General features: G+C 40.4%; 1 protein-coding gene across 1 annotated transcript in view; it reads right to left on the bottom strand.

Moving 5' to 3' along the window:
* Positions 1-18,217, bottom strand: part of GRK3 (G protein-coupled receptor kinase 3) — a 79,866-nt gene that overhangs the window by 7,628 nt on the left and 54,021 nt on the right. Inside the window, exons 10-20 of the mRNA XM_068911687.1 lie at positions 12,572-12,650; positions 11,173-11,303; positions 10,185-10,279; positions 8,881-8,988; positions 6,574-6,640; positions 6,239-6,339; positions 5,861-5,927; positions 5,276-5,371; positions 1,914-2,076; positions 1,175-1,311; positions 49-162 (exon numbers count right to left, since the gene is read on the bottom strand). Of these exons, the coding sequence (XP_068767788.1) occupies positions 49-162; positions 1,175-1,311; positions 1,914-2,076; positions 5,276-5,371; positions 5,861-5,927; positions 6,239-6,339; positions 6,574-6,640; positions 8,881-8,988; positions 10,185-10,279; positions 11,173-11,303; positions 12,572-12,650 (1,158 nt within the window). The remainder of the gene's footprint in view (positions 1-48; positions 163-1,174; positions 1,312-1,913; positions 2,077-5,275; positions 5,372-5,860; positions 5,928-6,238; positions 6,340-6,573; positions 6,641-8,880; positions 8,989-10,184; positions 10,280-11,172; positions 11,304-12,571; positions 12,651-18,217) is intronic.

Below are 18,217 nucleotides of genomic sequence, written 5' to 3'. Positions count from 1 at the left end.
CACATGCAAAACATCTGATCCGCAATTACTAAAAAACAAGTATCTCACCTCACACTGCAGGACAAACTGTTTTCCTCCTTTAATTCTCAGTAAGATGCATTTCTTATCTTTAATTTGCGTTTCTTCAACAGATACTATTTGTTCCATTGTCAGTAGATTTTGCTATAGTATTTGCAAAGAAACAAACAGACAGCAGAGATATGATTCGGGGGGAGGAATACCGCTGCTCATCAAATGAAGCGAATATCTCATTTTTTCGGACTACACACGAATGAGGTTATGAACGTGAACGAGCATTACACAAACGTTTCTTTGTTTCTGCAGACTGATTCACGAACTAAAAATAGATTATAAGGTAAGAGAGATATTTAGCAAGGGGCTTGGTTGGTTAAACAGAAAAAATGAAATATAAGCCAGAAGAGACAGTAATGACAGTATGAAATAGGAATCTACAAATGGGTGTGTCTGCAAACAAAATATGCACTATTTTCCCTCAAGAGAGTTGTGTATAATTGTATGTATTTTCCAAGTATCACTGCTGCAAAAAACAACAACAACAACAACAACAACTGGACAATCCTCCTAACCGTATCCAAGGGCTGAAAGTGAATACTTGAGCACTATATACTTACAAAGAAGAAAACATAGAAAACAGTTCGCAGAAAAGCTTTCCCCATACACTGCAACATTAAAACAACATTCTGAAAATCCCCAAACTTTACATAACTAAATATACAAACGATCCGCCTAGCACATGATCACAGCTGGACTAAACTAAAGTTGCTATAGCATTTTATTTCAAAGAAAATGCTATAGCATTTATTACCTTACCAGCTTATGTTTTTTTGTATAAATAGTCCAGAAGTCCTAAATGAAAAACAACACCATGAACTACCAAATTCCTTTAAAAACACAAACAAAACAAAAGTAACAGATTTCTCAAGTCAACTTTATGATTCTTCAGTGCAATGTAACTTCCCATCAACTAAAGCAAAACTCAGGATAGGTTACCTTGACTAGTTACTCAATTCCACTGGTCATTTACTCAGGCCAAATTCTCATGGGAGAATTCCCTCATTCTCATGGGAGAGATGTTTGAGTATGGGAGCTCAGCTCTGCCTCAACACCCACCTCTCTTTCAGGCCTGTTGGCCTGAAGAAGCAACCTCACTTACCCGTGATTCCCCTTCTCCTCGCCATTCAAGTCGGTTTGGGAAGAGGTAAAAGTAACGACGCTGCCACTGAGTCAGGAACGGATTCCCCAATTTCAGCATGTATCCGTGCATAATGCAGTCCTTCCCAAGGGCATAATCTACAACAACAGGAAACATCAGTATGCAAAATACAGGACCGCCTCAAGCATTCCGCAGATATTCAGAGAGGATGTACTCTGCAATATAATGGGTCCAAGGTGCTACCACTAGATTTTCAATACTGCTTCCACGGGCAACAGAGCCAATTCTGCCTCAGTTAGTGAAACTGCAATGGAGTAACCACAAACAGAACTTGGTTCTTTAAAAAAAGTATCTGATTTACTGTCAAAAGAGTTGTACAGTGCTATCCAAAGGTCAGAATCTGCTATGTGGCATCCTCATGCAAAGACGGGAAGTTTTCCATAAAGTTTTCCAGTCCTCTTTGCCATGAAATCAAACCCTGAATACTCTTTTCTGAGCATGTGTCATGCACAAAAGCAATCAAGGGCTGTACACAATAATCTTTAAAGACTGTGCTATGGATTTTCCAAAACGTTATGTCATCATATAACGTTTCAAAACATTAAGAAACATGATACGGACTAAATGAATTCTATTGCTGCTGAATGAGAGTAATACGAGAGTCTGTCGTTTGGAATTTCAAATACATGAATTATTATCCAGCAGTAAAAGATGAAAAGAAGTGTATTTGACAGATTACCTTCCTCATGGCCGAGCTGCTTATTTTTAGCCCTTTTTCTGGCCTCAATTTTATCTGTGTCTGCATTTACTGCATCATAAACCGTTTCTGCTACTTCTTGCTGCCAGCGCTCCGATATTACCAGAGGAAAGTTCTTGTATAATTCCTGGTCGCTATCAAGCAACTTGTAATAGAAAAAACAACAGAAAAAAACAACATTTTAGTAAGTTCAACTACTCTTAACCACAACAGTCAATGGTTTCCCATATAACAGTACTGTTTTAAAAGATGCATTGAACCGTAATCTTACCAGAACAAATAGGTGCAACCATTAGAAAGCAGAGATATTAACTTAAACAAAGATATTAATTTATACACAGAGAATAGGCCACCTGTTCAAAAATTGCTTGGTGTAATAGCTTTAAAAGCCTTACCCAACATTGTCCCATCCTGTTCTGCAGTCATTACGTTTAAATAATTATTCAAAATGTAAACAGCTACATTTCTAACTGTTGCATTCTTAACTTTGTTGCATAATCAGTGTTAACAGAATGCCAAACTGTGTTAAAAACTTCTTCAGCAGAAAAACTACAATATGAAAAAAATAAGTAAAAATAGCGATTATGGTACTAGTACTCTAACATGAAAAGGGATCTTTTACACAAAGAAACTTTCCATGCTTCCCCAGCTTAATTTTACCCCATTAAAAATTCACCTTCAAAATTCACCAATGCATCCTGCAGATCTCAAAATTTCTGTGTTAGATGGCTTCTCTTCTCCTCCCACATTTAGCTACAGTACCTGAACTGCACTGAAGGTACCTAGAGTTACTGGATCCCCAGTAAGGGCTGTTTGTGCTGTTATACAGCCATATTTTGGGTTTAGCCATCGGGCACTTTGATGCACTACAAAAAGCGACCAGTGTTTTCCCTGTAAGATTATCAGAGGTTTTAATCTGGGGATGACTTCAAATTCTCCACAGCCTTTCCTCAATTGCTGCCACGTTGGTTAATCAGTAGAGAAACATGATTTTTGAGAGAAGCAAGACGAATTGCGCATTTTGCCTCCTGAAGTACACGGCGAGCCCGCTAGACTGCACTGTCCGACCAGGGACGGGGCTGCTCGGGGAGACCCCGGGCAAAGCAGAGCACGGCAGGGCCAGGCCAGAGTCCCTCCGGCCCGCGGCGCAGGTATTCTCGCCTCGGCCCCGAGCAAATATCCTCATCGCTTTCGACGAACCAGGGCCAGACCACACCAGGAACACGCTCTTTGGGTTCATGGGAGCTGGAGCCAGGGGACTGTTGAAATTCTAAGAAAACGGCTTTCGAGGACTCCGTACACAGGGTGAGACATTTACACCGTAACCAGCGACAGTCAGGGGTGCCGGCTGTTGTCTTCTTAGTTCGCAACCTCAAAAAACATGTTTCCTCTAGGCGTCCTGGGATACACAGCAGGATAAATATGTTCCCGCGAGGCAGCGGAGTTGAGAGCACGGCGCTCACAGCTGACAGCTCACCAGCTGAGACAGCTACCGCCACGCGAGCGCGCACTCCCGCTGCGGTTAACCGGAGCTCAGGCATTACTCAGTCCCTTCTACAGGACTATGATGTCGCAGCCAAAGAGTAAAGCAAAGCAGCGGTACGTGACATCCCGCATTGACTCATGACTATGAATAAATCTTACAGGCAGCCTGAACAAAGAATACCCAGAGGCAATTTGGCTATATGATTTATGGGTCTGTGCCTTGCTGAGAATCTATGACCCCCTAAATACATGAAAGGCAAACCTAGCTTCTCCTGGCAAAACGGTCCTCGGAATTAGAGCGTTCCAGCACTGCAGACACTGAAATCTGGTTAGGCTAACACTGAAGCGGCAGAGTTTCCTGGGACAAAGAACATCTTGGGTTCTTTGCATTTCTCTTTGAACACGTAAAACTTTTTTATGCCAACTTCTGTAATCACAGCAGGTGACACTGACAGATAAGTTCCTTTTTTTACGCACAGTGAGGAGTTAATATGTTTTCGCTTATAAAGCTTGGAGCAGTTACTTTCTCTCCTGACTCATTTCTCTAGTAACAAGAATAAAGTTGGATCTATTGAAGAAAGGTATGACAAAAATAACGAACGGGATATACCCAAGACAATCATTGATTCACCTATTGCCTCCAAGTACCAAAGACAATTCAGAACAGACGCAGGGTATGTCACGCTAGCTGCACGCAAGACAGAATGGGCCAGCAGCTTCAACTCCAGAATTTTTTCCTTTAAGCTGTTTTCACAAGATTGAAGTATCAGAACCTGAAAGCTACTTATATCACTTTTCCAACCTATCTCTGAGCATGAGGTAATACTATTAAAATAAGGCTGAGTTCAATTTATCCAAGCTTTCACGAGCCTGTATTCGTTCTCCAGAATAGGTTCTCAGACGACTGAGCGTCCTTACAGCACACAGTACTGCAGATACTAACGTACAAGGTTTCACTGCAGTCCTTACAGGAACCTGTTCAAAACATTGTATTTACAGAATGAAAGGTAAACTCCTTTTCTGAAAATAATTTATACAAAATCTTAGACGATTCTAAAATTATCCACCGCATTTTCCCCTGTGGGGAGGTGGTGTAATGAGCTCCTTAGCAACATCAAAACCATTCATGTTGCTTACATGCTCTGTAGTTGAAATAAGCAACAGGAGGGTTAAACTGTAACATGGATGAGAAGAATAATTGTTTTCCTTAAACCACGGCAGGAGGTCTGTGCTGCCCATTCTGCCTTCATTTGCTACACTTGTTTGTCACTGATATCCGGGATGTACATGTAGCTAACCCAGTGAAGAACTGCACTGACAACGAAAATGTTACTGTGATTACCAAAGCCAAAAAGATTCCATCCTAAATATGTAAGAAATAGCAATTTTTTTTTTTAAAGATTAGTACTGAAATGTGCATTTAAATCAATCAATGTTTTAGGAATGTAAATGTTTTTTGCCCCCACATGGCAGGAACTAATTACAATTTTTAAAACTGCAAAACATTAATTATTCTTGAAAACCTGAAGATTTCCCTAAAGTTGCCTGATCATCTGATATATTTGCTTTATCATATAAATCTCTTGATAGGAAGGTAGATTTCAGTCAGTCTAAAACATAAACAAGAGATACAGACTTGGCAAGCAAAAAAAACAAACCAACAAACCAGCCCAAGCTACCATTTCACAACAGCATGCTCTAGATTAGTTATGATTAAGGTTCCAAACTCAAAAACAATCCCTTGGGCATTTAATTGATCCTTCTCAGTAGCCCCCAAAGCAAAGAAATGGCATGCACACGTGAAAGTTGAGCATAGCAGTCAAAATATCATCCTTTACCTAGCATTTAAAGTTGTGTACCTTAATGCCTTTAGTGTCCTCTTCATCAAAGGACCCAATATCAAAAGCATCTGCTGCATTTACTTCTCCCCGGGGAGGAATCAATGGTGGAGGATACTGGAAATAAAGGTAGCATAGTTACAGACAAATTAATGTACGTTATTTAAATCCATTCTGTAGATACATATGGCCTTCTAATTTTTGTACACATTACACATGACTGTATAACAGTATGGCACTTGAAATTAAATTTCAGTACAAAAAGGTCTCCATTCTTTTAGTAAAAGGTATTCCTTTTTTTTTTTTCTTTTTTTTTAAAGGGAAGAAACCCTAGTTTATAGACAGTCATGCAGAAGAAACCATGCAGTCACTTGATGTTGGGGGGAAAAAAAAAAAAAAAAAGGAAAGAATTCAGTGCTATAGAAGAAGAAGACTTGTACTAATAAAGAGAGAGCAGTTTTTAATCAACCATCTTCCATTTACTGGTGCAAGTGAGTACCTGTGCTGGGGACAGGAACCCCCAAGTTTTCTATCTGCTATTTATCCAGACTTCTTTATTTTTACTGCTTTACCATGGGAGCTAAAGTTATTATTTTAATCCTTTACCTTTTGCAAATAGACTTGCTGCCAATCAATCCCTTTGAAGAAAGGATGCTCTTTTACTTCTTGTGCACTGCAAAATAAATTAAGTGAAGTCAACAAAAGGAAGGGACTTTTCAAATACATTTGAGAAACTTAAAGCTTTCAAAGGTCAAGCATTTACATGCCCAAAACACCAGTAAAATGCTTTGTTTTTCAAAAAAAATTGACATAAACAGCAGAAGAAAAGACTATGGAAAGACTCTAAATAGTGCTGTAGGTCTGGGAAACAATCACGCTTGTTTTTCTATGATAAACCATTACCTCAAATAACAAGTCATTCATTTTAAAAAGAAAAAGTGGAAGTTTTTGAAGTCCTAGGACCAAGGAGATGACAACATCTACCTTCTCCCTTGGCAGCCAAGTCTCTTGCTAACATCCCTCTGCAGAAGCCCTTCCAAAAGGGACTTTAGTTCAGGAGAAAATGAATCTGGTAACTCCACGTTCTGTGAAAAAAAAGCGGTATCAAAAAAGGCATTACATTATAAACGTAGTTTGATCTGCTTTCACCACATAGGAAAGTAGCTTTTCTTTCAGAGTGTTTGTAAATATTACTGTTGCATGTGTAAATACAGCTCTTTCTCAGAAAGCAGGTTATGAATTAGTTGATGTACTTTTTAGAGAAAATGCAGTTTAGTAAGCCAGAAGAATGGGACTGCAACTGTCACCAAGATCCTTACCACGGTGAGCGTCATCCGGTCGATCTCATGCTTATCTTTGGTTTTGTGCTGTCTGAAAGGACTGTGACTGTAGAAATAAGAAAATGCACTAATAAATGTAAAGCCATAACATATCAAGTTATTTCAGCGGTGGCAACCCCAGGAAAGAGTGTAGCATCCTTTTAGTCCCCTTCTTCCACCTCATCAATCCTGTCCTGCAGAACATTAACACAAGTAGTGAAACACTTAGCATTTACAATGAAAAATTAGACTTTTCACATTAGCATACAGTTAAACACTGTGACTGCTAGTCACACCTTAAAAATACCAATATTTGAGTTCTTAGCACTTCATTTTCTTATTACAGAAAGCTGTGCCACTTTGCAAAAAAGTACATCCTTCCCGTTTTCAGCATGATTGCATATGGTGGACATGAAAAACAAACACCGAGAAAAGCAGCCTTTCAACTCCTTTACAGACAACCTATAACAATCCTCACAGAGAAATCTAAACTCAGGGAAACCTGATCTAGTTACTCCATGCAAAGGCCTGCAGTGGGTCAGTGTATTCTTAAATGACCCGGACCAGTACTGAAACACTGCACTGCAAGCTCCTTACCAATTACATCTACATCTCCTCTAAAATAAATAGCTCCATCTAACAAGAGAATTCTCAACAGCAATTGCAATAAATATGTAAAAACATTGATCTGTACATAGAAACTGAAAACATCCTTCAGAACTTACCACTCATCTATACAGGAAGAATGAAGCAAGATCTTAAAGTACACAGAGGAAACATAACATCCTCATGGACACCACAGGATTAGTGACCAGGAAGGTATCTGATGACATCTGGTTAATTTGCATCTTCTATCCCTTTCCTGCTTAATATTTCTGTTTCTGTGAGTTTGATTTTTTTCTTTTAACTACAGAAGACCTTTGAATATTACAGATTTACCATGCAATATTTAAACAGCAGCATAAAATAAAGTGGAAACTTTGTATTATGAAGTGGGGTTTTTAAATTAAATTTAAGATGTATTCCCTGTTTCCTATCATCTTCAAAACCTTGAAGGAACGCTATTTTTCGAAATTAAAGTGTTTTTTATCTATTAGTGCACTAATTACCTATTATAATGCATTTTGTGTTATCACATGGCAGTATGTACTGGCCTGTTTTACTGGTGACCGGCTACTCTGGAGTTATTTCCTATTTATCCTCAAATTGCTTCTGCAGAATAGATCCGATGGACAGATCAGGACTTAATTTTTCTGTTTGAAAGCACGATAGGTACAGAGGCAAGAGTAAACTACTAAAATATGGTCTCAGATACTTTGACAATGAGGCTCCGAGTAGATCAGGAAAGCCAAATGATTGACTGCAGACTTACTGACAGGATTTTACGACCATCTAAATTTATTAAACACCAAGAAAGGGCACTATGTGCCCTAACCTTGTTTTGCAATCCCAGTTGTTCAATCGACTTCCAAACAGACTAGGAAGGCTATCCACAACGAATAACGCTCTGCCTTCTACCCTCCCCACACACCTCTGTCAGGAAGAAGCAGTCTGCAACCTCCCTTTCCCGCAAGTCCAAGTTTCACTGCTAAGGACACGGGAAAATCTAACTGATGACCAATATGCACAGAGAAACACTCTGAAAAGCTTAAAAGATTATTTCTGTTTTGCCAGTAACACTGAGGAAGCTATTTTCAAGAAACGCTTGCCAACCACCATGTATTGACTGTTCAGATAAATCTGTTAGTCTTAGTAAATTCTACATAGGCTTGTAAGTTTATTGACGAGATAACAGTTGACAGAGCTGTGGTTATTATACTTTTGCACAGCAATATGTTTACAGGCCAAATTCTGTAACTGGAAGCATCCACACGTTACAATTTACCCAAAAACTATGGAAGGAAAGACCAAGTATCATGCTAAAAAGGGAATAATGCAGCAAAGTCTTTGCACCATAAGAAAAGGTCCCAAGTATAAAATGAAGTCTATAATTTAAAAGGGCTGCTAGTACATTTAAGCAATGAATCACATCACATCATCTAAAACACTGAACTATTGCCAAAAGATGAGCGGATTGCCTATCAGTAGAAGTCATGAGAAATAACATGCCTAAAGAGTGGACGGGAGCTTCAGCCTTCCTCACTGCCCCGTACGTGTGCCTACTAAAGGAAGCAGGGCTCGGGCTTTGTTTAATTGTTTGTTTTGGAAGCAAAACAAGCTTATTTTTGTCTCATGTGCAGATGTGATATGAGTTTCAGGCATATGTTAAAAACTAACAAACAAAGCAGGTGACGAGACTTGACTCACCCTCTCAGCAGTTTGAAAAGCATGCAGCCCAAAGAGAACCAGTCGGCACTGCTGTCGTACGCCGTTCCCTTCTGGAGCACCTCTGGAGCCATGTATCCGTGGGTACCTCTGCCAAGTGAAAAGCAATAAACCTTGATTACGATCAAAGTTATCATCGTAAAAAAATCCTGTATCTTCTTAAAATGACATTGTTCTTTTGCTTTTACTTTGGCCACACGTGCTTATTTACGTTTTCTGTTCCTATAAATCTACAGAGGCAATGCAATCCCTTAAAACAGAAACAAGAGGAAAAATTAGACAAACTGTAGCACGTACAGTGAGATTTAACAGAACTGGAAGAAAAGTCAGTAAGTAACCTTCTATCTGAGAGTGGACTAGGCAAGGGCTAGAAAAATGGTATATCCTGTCCACCGGGCTTACGGGAAAGACAGACAGTAGGAGGCAGCCAGGGCTCCTGACCTTTTAGGCTAAACTGCTCCAGCCCTGGGCCCTGTGAGACTAAGACCTGCTCTTATCCACAACCCCAGACACAGGGCTAGCAGGCCTGGCTTATGCTCTCTGACACCTATTTCACACGCATCTCTTTCAGCCTATATACCAGTTTTAACAAACAGAAGTAGCCGAGAGAACATCTCCTCGAGCGCTGGCCACCCACAGGAATGAAGTTACCATGTATTGCTTTTACCCTCTACTTATTCTGAAAGTTTAAACTTTTTCCAGAAGCTACTGTATTGCAAATCTTTTAAAATATGACAGGCTCAAGCTTTCCTTACTGCATACATTCTGAGACTAAATCGGGGCAAATGAGGACCTAAGAATATAACATGCCAGATAAGCTATGGAATCCACACGCGATACACAAAACTCAGTTCCAGTTACAATCTGATGTCGAGAGACAGAAAAAGAACACAATTTGCCTGAAGTTCCAGAAAAATCCAGAAAAAGAAAGATACAATAAATCCCATTTTTCAGTCAGTTTCAGAATATTTAATTATCCATTTAGGACAATTAAAATAAACGTGAACTTTAACTTAGTCAAGTTCTTATCTTCTCTGAACAATGAATCATCTTGAAATAACGTGTCATCTTCCAGCCATGCCTACACAGCAGCTGCTACAACTGTGCAGGAAAACAGAAAAGGGAGACGGACAAACCTTATTAGTGTATCCACCAGAGCCCTATTACAGAGAAAGTCTATGCCACACAAGCATTATTTTTCTTTAGGCAAAGTTAAATATTAACAACCATGTAAAGAATGTATTTAGCAATAATTATACGTGCAACAGGGCTCACATAATACTTACACGCTAGCGTGTGGCTTCTTTTTGGAAAAATCACAGGCCAGCCCAAGATCCGATATTCTTACATGCCCATGTTCATCCAACAGGATATTTGCAGGCTAGCGGTGCGTAAACAGAGAAAGAGTACTGCTCAGTATTTTTCAGCTGATTGATGGTACAAATCCCCAAAGCATAGTAACAGTCTCAAACATCAGTACCCTCTGGCTTGCTACTTTTATTAAAAAAAAAAACACAACAACAACAACAAAATCACAACTTTCAAAGTCAATACAACAGATACTTTATAGATAATATCTACAACATTTTAGCAGAGCGATACCATTCAATTCCATGCAAAGATAATGAAAATCTGAAAAGTAACAGAAAAGAAAAACAGACAAGGCTTGAAACTTGAGGCACACGGAAGAACCCAACCAATCTGGCCTCAGGTCCCCACTCCTTGCGGCTCTTTCACAGTGGGCTCTGCATGTGCAGCTTACACCCCTTGCTCGCTTTCTCCATGCAGAGTCTTTTCCCCCTTTGTTGGTCATCTGCCTCACGTCCTCCTGCCTTAGGACAGTTCTCAACTTCCCAACTGCCAGTGAAACACGCTCTTGGGCTACTGCCGTCCTGTCAGTCTCCCATCAAACACACTCCCCTCTCAGCGTTTTCAAAGTCTAGTACACTCTTTAAATTAACAACATCATTAGGATGGTCAAGGATAGGACATTCAATGCAGTGAATGTACTGAACGGGATTTATTGTAAAACAACCAATGAAGCATCTCCCAGGCCTGTTTAACTGGGTAATAACAAATCAGAACTACGTTGAACAATTACTAGAAATTCAGACAGAAAGGTAAACAATCAATCTATATATCCTTCCCAAGAACAGGTTTCAGCTAAGATACTGGGTGTATATAAGAACTTCCTTTAATTTATCAGTATTTCTGCATTGTTTGTTGCTATCTAATAACAATCTATGCAAATGCAGCCCCTATGTTAATGATTACCTTTAAGTCTCTGTACACAACAAAGCGATTGTGCATGTGTTCTAAGCCCAGGATGATTTCAGTAGCATAAAACCGCATTTCTTTTTCAGAAAACACTCCATGCTGGGAGAGGTGGTAGTGCAAATCTCCTCCTAAAATTAGAAGAATTGGGACACAATTAAAAGAAGAATAAAATCTTACTGCATTGAGAGATGGCAAGATAGTGGGGGGGGGGACAGGAAGGGGCAGGTGTGGGGTAGGGGAAGCGTAGCAACTACAGGTTCTAATAACTGAGCAGGAGGGGATTCCAGTGTTGGATTCAAGTACTTGCACACTCAACCGTGGGCAAGTACGCTCTGCAAGTATACATGCTGACAAAATATCTGAGGAAGTTAATAAAGAAAAGATGAAAACAATTTGGGACTCCACTTAAAAAGTACGTTTACTTCGTCCACGTTTGTATTCAGTGAACGAACCAGCAACTGAGTCTTAATGGAAGGGATTTTCACAGCAAGAAAACTGCAGTCATATATACAAGTTTCTGTAGAACTGAATAAATTAGCATATACAAATATTCATGCTGGGGATGTTTTCACACTTTTAAAATCAAAGTATAGACACAATACAATGTCACTCTACCAGCTAATCCAAACCATCAACACAATGAATAGTGAATATTCCAGGAACACAGTTTCTGATCAAGCTAGGAATTTAAAATGATCAACCAATTATTTGAATTTGACCTACTGTTTAGATTTTAATGAATTCCTCACGTGCAAAACATCAAAGCCAGTCTCAATTACTTACAGGATCTGAGCCCTATTTCTCCGTCAAATTTCTCGCTTTGCAACATGGGATGTGTAAATGTACTCCAACATCCTTAGGTGCTCACTGCAGGACCACAGTCAGGGTTCAAGCCAGAGTCCCACAAGCACTGAGCATCCCCTGCAGCAACAGAGCTGCAGGATCCCTCTCTCGGCACTGCCCAAAACTCTTTCTGTGCCTTCTCCGAAGAGTTATGCTAAGGCTTCTGGAAATCAGTTCTTTCCTTTGAGGAATGCTTCCCTCATCTATCTTTGCAGGCTCTTTATATGAGCCCTTCACTTTTGTTTCTGAAAATTCTACTACCCAATCTCCTCATACTTTTTTCCACGTGACCGTTGTTTCCTTAAGCTTCTAGCCTAATAGACCCTCTCATCTTCATTTTGATATGCTAATGTTATACAGAAATGGAGATTTTTCAGCCCGTTCTAAACATTCCTTTGTTTAGGTCCATTTCCCTCTCCTGCTCTCAGGTGGGCGTTTTCGGATGCCTCAGTTCCCCCCCCCCCCCCCCCAATTCTGCTCCTGAACTCAGCAAGTCCTCTTGCCATGGTTTCTGTAACGCTATCATCACCTTCCTTTCACTAGCCTTGCTTACCATTCATCAGGTCCAGAATGAAGCAGAGTTTGTCTGGGGTGTGGAAGGCATAGGTCATACACACTATAAAAGGACAGTCCTAGGAAGGGAATGAGCAAACAGTTTATACCAAATGATAAACAGAGTACTATTTACAGAACCTAAAAACATATGTTATATTTTTCCTATGATATTTGCCAATATTCATAATAATTCATTAAAACAAGCTTTTTACTAAGCTACATGCTCGATGTTTCACGTACAGTTTAGAGATCTTAAATTTGCTATGAGGTTTAAGTTTGAAAATAAAAAACAAGAAATCAAAGACTAAAAAATTAAACGCAGGTAGCGTAACTATCTTCTAAAGATTTCCAACTGCAGAAGATAAGATATTCTATAAATATTTACCTGAGTTTGTACTAGACTTAAGTGAAAGATACAGAAAAACAGCAAGCTTTGTGTCAGCTCAGAAAAAAGAATCCTGTTCCCATGAAGCGTAAAGGATACGCATGATTTCCCCAATTGCAGGGAAAACGTTCAGCTGTTGGAACACTGATCAAGAATCTGAGTCATGTAATATAGGAAATTCCAAAGGCAGTGCCAAAGGGAAGGCATTTCTATCCTTGTCTACACATTTAACACAGGTACACTGATAACACACTGCCCACTCAGCTGCACTTTGCTTACAAAGCTATACAAACGTGACAGCCAAGAGTTCTGCCATCCTCCGCCGCTCACTTAACCCCACGTTTCAGCTCTCTAGCAGCATTTGCAGTAGATGTTTAGGAGGAACATATATGCACCAGAAAGGAAACCACAAGCCTATCCCCTATATGACGCGTGGGAAGCAAGAACAGTAAGGGCTGGATGATGCAAAACCTAGAAATAAAGCGAGGCTCAGTTGCAGATTTAAGGACGTCACTGAGGAGAAGCCACTCCCCGGGATGGATTATGTTTCTGCCTCTTAATACAGTTAACCTTAATTTACAGAGATGTTTATGACAAGTAGCTGTAAAGAAAAAAAAAAATACAGCTGGGAGAACAGCTCTTTAATGCTTATCACCTGTTCATTGTGCTGATACATCTATAACGCACATATATTAAAGAAAGCCATGAGGGAAAGACAGCAGACCTTTGCTAGGTCTCCTCTTCCTTCGGCCTGCACTTGATGCAAGCGGCCCGTTAGCAGGAGGTGGCTATTGCACCACCGAGCCCGGCTCTGGAGCCGCAGGAAACTCCGGCTGTTCTGTTAGTCCACAACAAGAACTTAAAGAACGGTTGCGCTATCAAAACACGTTTGCCTGAACTGTAAATACTGATATGCGAAGGCCTGAACCAAAACCTCAGAAGCTGACAGGAAGAGAAGCTTAATTGCTGACAAGCCAGTATGCCATGCAGGAAGCAAGAATACGACCTAACATAATTTAAACAATGTCTTAATTATTATAGTATTGATAGTGAAAGCTCTGGGAATCTGCAACAGGAACTCGTTTCCTTCCCAATTTAGAAACAGCAAAACACGATGACCTTGGACAAGATGACAGCAGCTATGCAGCAAGGTCTGCAGGACCCCTCCCCGGTCCTGGGGCTGGCAGCTCACTGATTTTCAACAAAATAGGAAATAGAAGGAAATGGTCACATAATATTCACTGCCAGTCCAGGTCGGTTCAATTCAGTTCATCCTTCCATAAGGAAAAAAAATCAAGTAAGGCTCATACATAAAGCTTGAAATGCTCATCTTTAATTATAGATGATTCTCGGATTTCTTGGACTGATCCTGCAGTACTGTTCACACCTAACTGGTTTCCGATTGTTTATTGTGCAAATACGAGTTCCGAGGAAACGCGACAGAACGTAGGCACACGTTTGAAACGCTCTGTAAAAACATGTGTGAGATAAATGCCTAGCTGCTGAATGTCCTGGAAATAAGCAAAGACAAGACTATATGCAATATATAGACAAGGCAATATGGGATCTAATAAGATACATTACTTTCCCTATAAACTTTGTATTGCTAATAACTGCAAGCCATCATGGTTACCACTCAACTTCAGAACGAAAGCTCCAGTAGGACTATTTAAGTTGATTTTCTGAATCAACTGGATAATTCAAAAATCTCCCAAGCAAGCATCCTAAAACCTCGGAGCAATCAAATCATCTAGAAGGATTAGAATTTAAACATCGTAACACAGAAAAATAAAATAGTGTTTCCATCCCAGAACACAAAGTGCCTAGATTTTAATGGAATTCAATTTTTCAAAGAAAAGAAATCTGCAAGCGTAAACGTGATGAACAATTCATTTTACTGTAAACCTCCCTAATGTAATCATTACCTCTTCATTGTTTAACAGAGAGAAGAGATTTGTAATGGTTCCGTAACATATTTTGCAGTGGCTTGTATGTCAAAAAGAGAGTATTTTCCAGCATCAAAATAAAAAAATACAAAACGCATTTACCTTAAATGAAGTACATATATTTTAAATGAAAGATAAGGCAATAAAGCAAATTTCCCAGGACAATAATATTTCTAATACTATGTTTTAGTTAAGCTCCTGCAGTTCATTACATCTAAACAATTCTGCATTAAATCCAAAATAAATGGTAGAACCCAAGTTTTTAGTAATACACCATGTGGAAGGAGAAAAATGAGAGTATCTGTCATAAACTGTAGGAGTGTAATGTTTTAAAGATGTTGCTGTATTAAAAAAGACTTCAGACGGAAACCTTTTGATTCTGACTTTTCTTGTAAATACCTAAACATCCAACTTCAGAGCATGACTGCAGAAAGGACAGCAAAACCAGGCAAAACCCATGTTCACAGTGTAAAGCACCTGCGTACCATCCTTAACTTAACAGTAGCTCTGTCCTGACAAGTCTTTTTTTAGAAAGATGGGGAAGTTGATGCTTCTACAATGTGGAGATTTTATCCACCATTTCAACAGATGGTCCCTGAAGTCACTACAAAAATCTGGGGGTAGATTCCATTTTTCCTTTGAACTCAAGACTCCTACAAATCTTGGCACATACGAAAACAAAGTGCCTGTTCTTCCCAGAAAACAGAAAAAAAATCCCACCAACCCAACACGAAAACTGCATTTGACCACTGATCTCAGATGTTTTATTGTTCAGTTTGTCCACTTTTGCTAGTAGTACCTGATCCTCCCCTGGGGGAAACTTGAATCCAGTCTCCCTTTAGGCAAATTTTCTGAAAGAGATGAATGGCTTAACCGTCTACTTTTCTCAGAACCAGAAAACAAGGAGAGAGAGCAGCGTGGAGCCACAGCCCCGCAAGGCTGCTGATCCGGCCCCCGCGCGGGCTGCCCGACCACCCGCTACCCTCTAGGAAAGGTTGTTATTTAATAACGACCATCTTCAAACCGTACATTTTGGCAGACTGATTTTGTACAGTCCATCAGCAGTGACCTTCTGGTTGATTTCAACGTTACCGGTTCTGAGAGATAGGGCAAATATTGTGCATTGGAGAAAATAAATATTTTTTTAACAGAAATAAAATATTTTCCTTGCTATCCTATCTTCTGTGAGTTTCAAAAGGCGCTTCCAGCCTGAACACCTCTCCCACGCAGGAAGACGGGGTCTGTGTCCTACAGAAGGGGATCCACGCACCTGGGGAGCGGTTTGTCCACGTGGCAGCACAAGCCAGCGCCTGCGCCGGGCCCCGCCAGGCACAGCCACCCTGGGCCCGCGCGGCCACGCCGGCCCGGCCGCCTCCGGGGCTTCGAGCCGCCGGGTCCCGCTCCCGAGCGGTGCCGAGCCCCAGCGCCGCTGGGAAAAAGCTGCTCCGGTAAAGCCACCCCAACGTACTCAGATGCGGGAGCTCCCTATTCAAGAAGCACTTGCGAACGCCAAAATGTTAGGTGGGTTAACCAAAAATGATTACACAAACGTCTGCGTAATCTGCACAGCTGCTATTACGTGTTTTGTAAAGACAGCTGGATTCCCAGTTAGATGACTAAGCGTACCAAGATGAACCTCCCAGGTCCGCTGCTGCTCTGCCTAGCACGTGAGTCCTGCTGCCGGGGAAGGCCAGCGCCACGCAGCTCTGATAGCTCATAGTCACAACTCTGAAATGAATTACCTTATTCTACCATTTTCAAAATCCGTTTAATTCTGCATATGCAAAATACTCCAGACTATGATGCGACGACAGGTGCATCCAACCTGAATTACTAGCATTTTGTACAAAATCTCTTTTCACATCAGAAAAATTAAGGAGGAAACTGGGAGGAAATGGCAGGGACGGGCAGTCTGTCTTTTTCAAACTCTTTTTCAGACTTCTGAGAACCTAACAGAAGCGACACCATAATGAGCTGATAGCCCTTAACAAAACAACACAAAACAAAAACCAAGGGAAGAAAGGTTTGCTTTATCTGCTGCTAAATAACTAGCTATGCTCTGCCATATCAGAACACTAGCTCCAATCACTAGCAGCCTTGAAAAGAATTTTTTTTGAACCATTAGACATGACAATTCATGTTCAGAACTGAACGAAGAATCACAAATTAAACAGACAATTATCACTAATTTGTCTGATTTCTTGCCTCGTCTGCAATTTTTACCCAATTGCCCTTCACGTATCCTGACACTTCTGGATAAGCTAGAACTTATATTTGCTGGAAGAAAAAAAAAAAAAAAACTTGATTCAAAAGGCTAATTGATAAATCCAATACAACTCTTGCTAAACTGTTCCAACTGCTAAATTCACAGATAAAAGAACAACGGAATATTTTTCCATCATTTTTCCAGTTTCATTTTCAAGCTAAATGTGGATGCAATTCTGTGTTAAAGGAAATATATTGACTTTTAACACCAGTGCAGGCCTACCTCTCTCCAGAGAAAGGCTGCGGCAGAGGAGGGGTGTGACAGTTTCTAAAGAAAGGCACAAGAAACACACCAACTGCCTTGTCTTTGAAAGTGCCTCCTTCCTTAGAGGCTTTCCAATAAGAAAAAAATTAAACCTTATGGTGAAACCTTGATGCATGGCTTCCCTAACTTCTGTTGTAGAATTTACCTTACCGGGGTATTTCCGACAACAGAGAAAAAACACCTCATCTGAGCAGAACAGAGCAGAAGCTCAAGAGCTGCTCAAAGAGGGACAAACTGCAAACAGCTTCATTGTTCTGTCAATTTGCACAAAAACGCATGCCTACAATGAGGCTAGAAAGTAACAAGTGTGCTCAGATCCATAATGGTTTTGTTTGTCAATAAAAGGGCATTACTTAGCAATTGAAATTCTGTACTTATATGTAAGCCCAGAGAAACACGGCTCCATCTCAGAAGACAAGGGGCTGCCGCACCGTGGGAAGCTCACTCTGTAAGGAGGCCTGGGAGCAACACAGTGCCAAGTTTCAGACTATCTGCTGGAGGAAAGCGGCCCATCTCAAAGCCACATGATTGATGGGTCCCCTGATCAACAGAAGACAGCAAGGACGCTGAGCATGCACTTAAAGGCCAAAATGACACTAAATACATGACAAATGAAATTTCCAAAAAAAGAAATTAGCATTTACTAATCCATCTGGACAACGCAGAACCAAAGTTCGGATTTCTGTAGTCTGCACAAGGTAACGGCTCTCGTCTTTGAGAGAAAAGCACAATAGTTACTCCCTGCAGTCTTGCAAGCAAAACCAGCTGCATTCCTGCAGAAGA

This window comes from Struthio camelus, chromosome 17, assembly GCF_040807025.1.
Source record: "Struthio camelus isolate bStrCam1 chromosome 17, bStrCam1.hap1, whole genome shotgun sequence".
Taxonomy (NCBI): domain Eukaryota; kingdom Metazoa; phylum Chordata; class Aves; order Struthioniformes; family Struthionidae; genus Struthio; species Struthio camelus.
The sequence above is the reverse complement of the archived record's forward strand: the minus strand, read 5'-3'. Positions and strand labels throughout refer to the sequence as shown.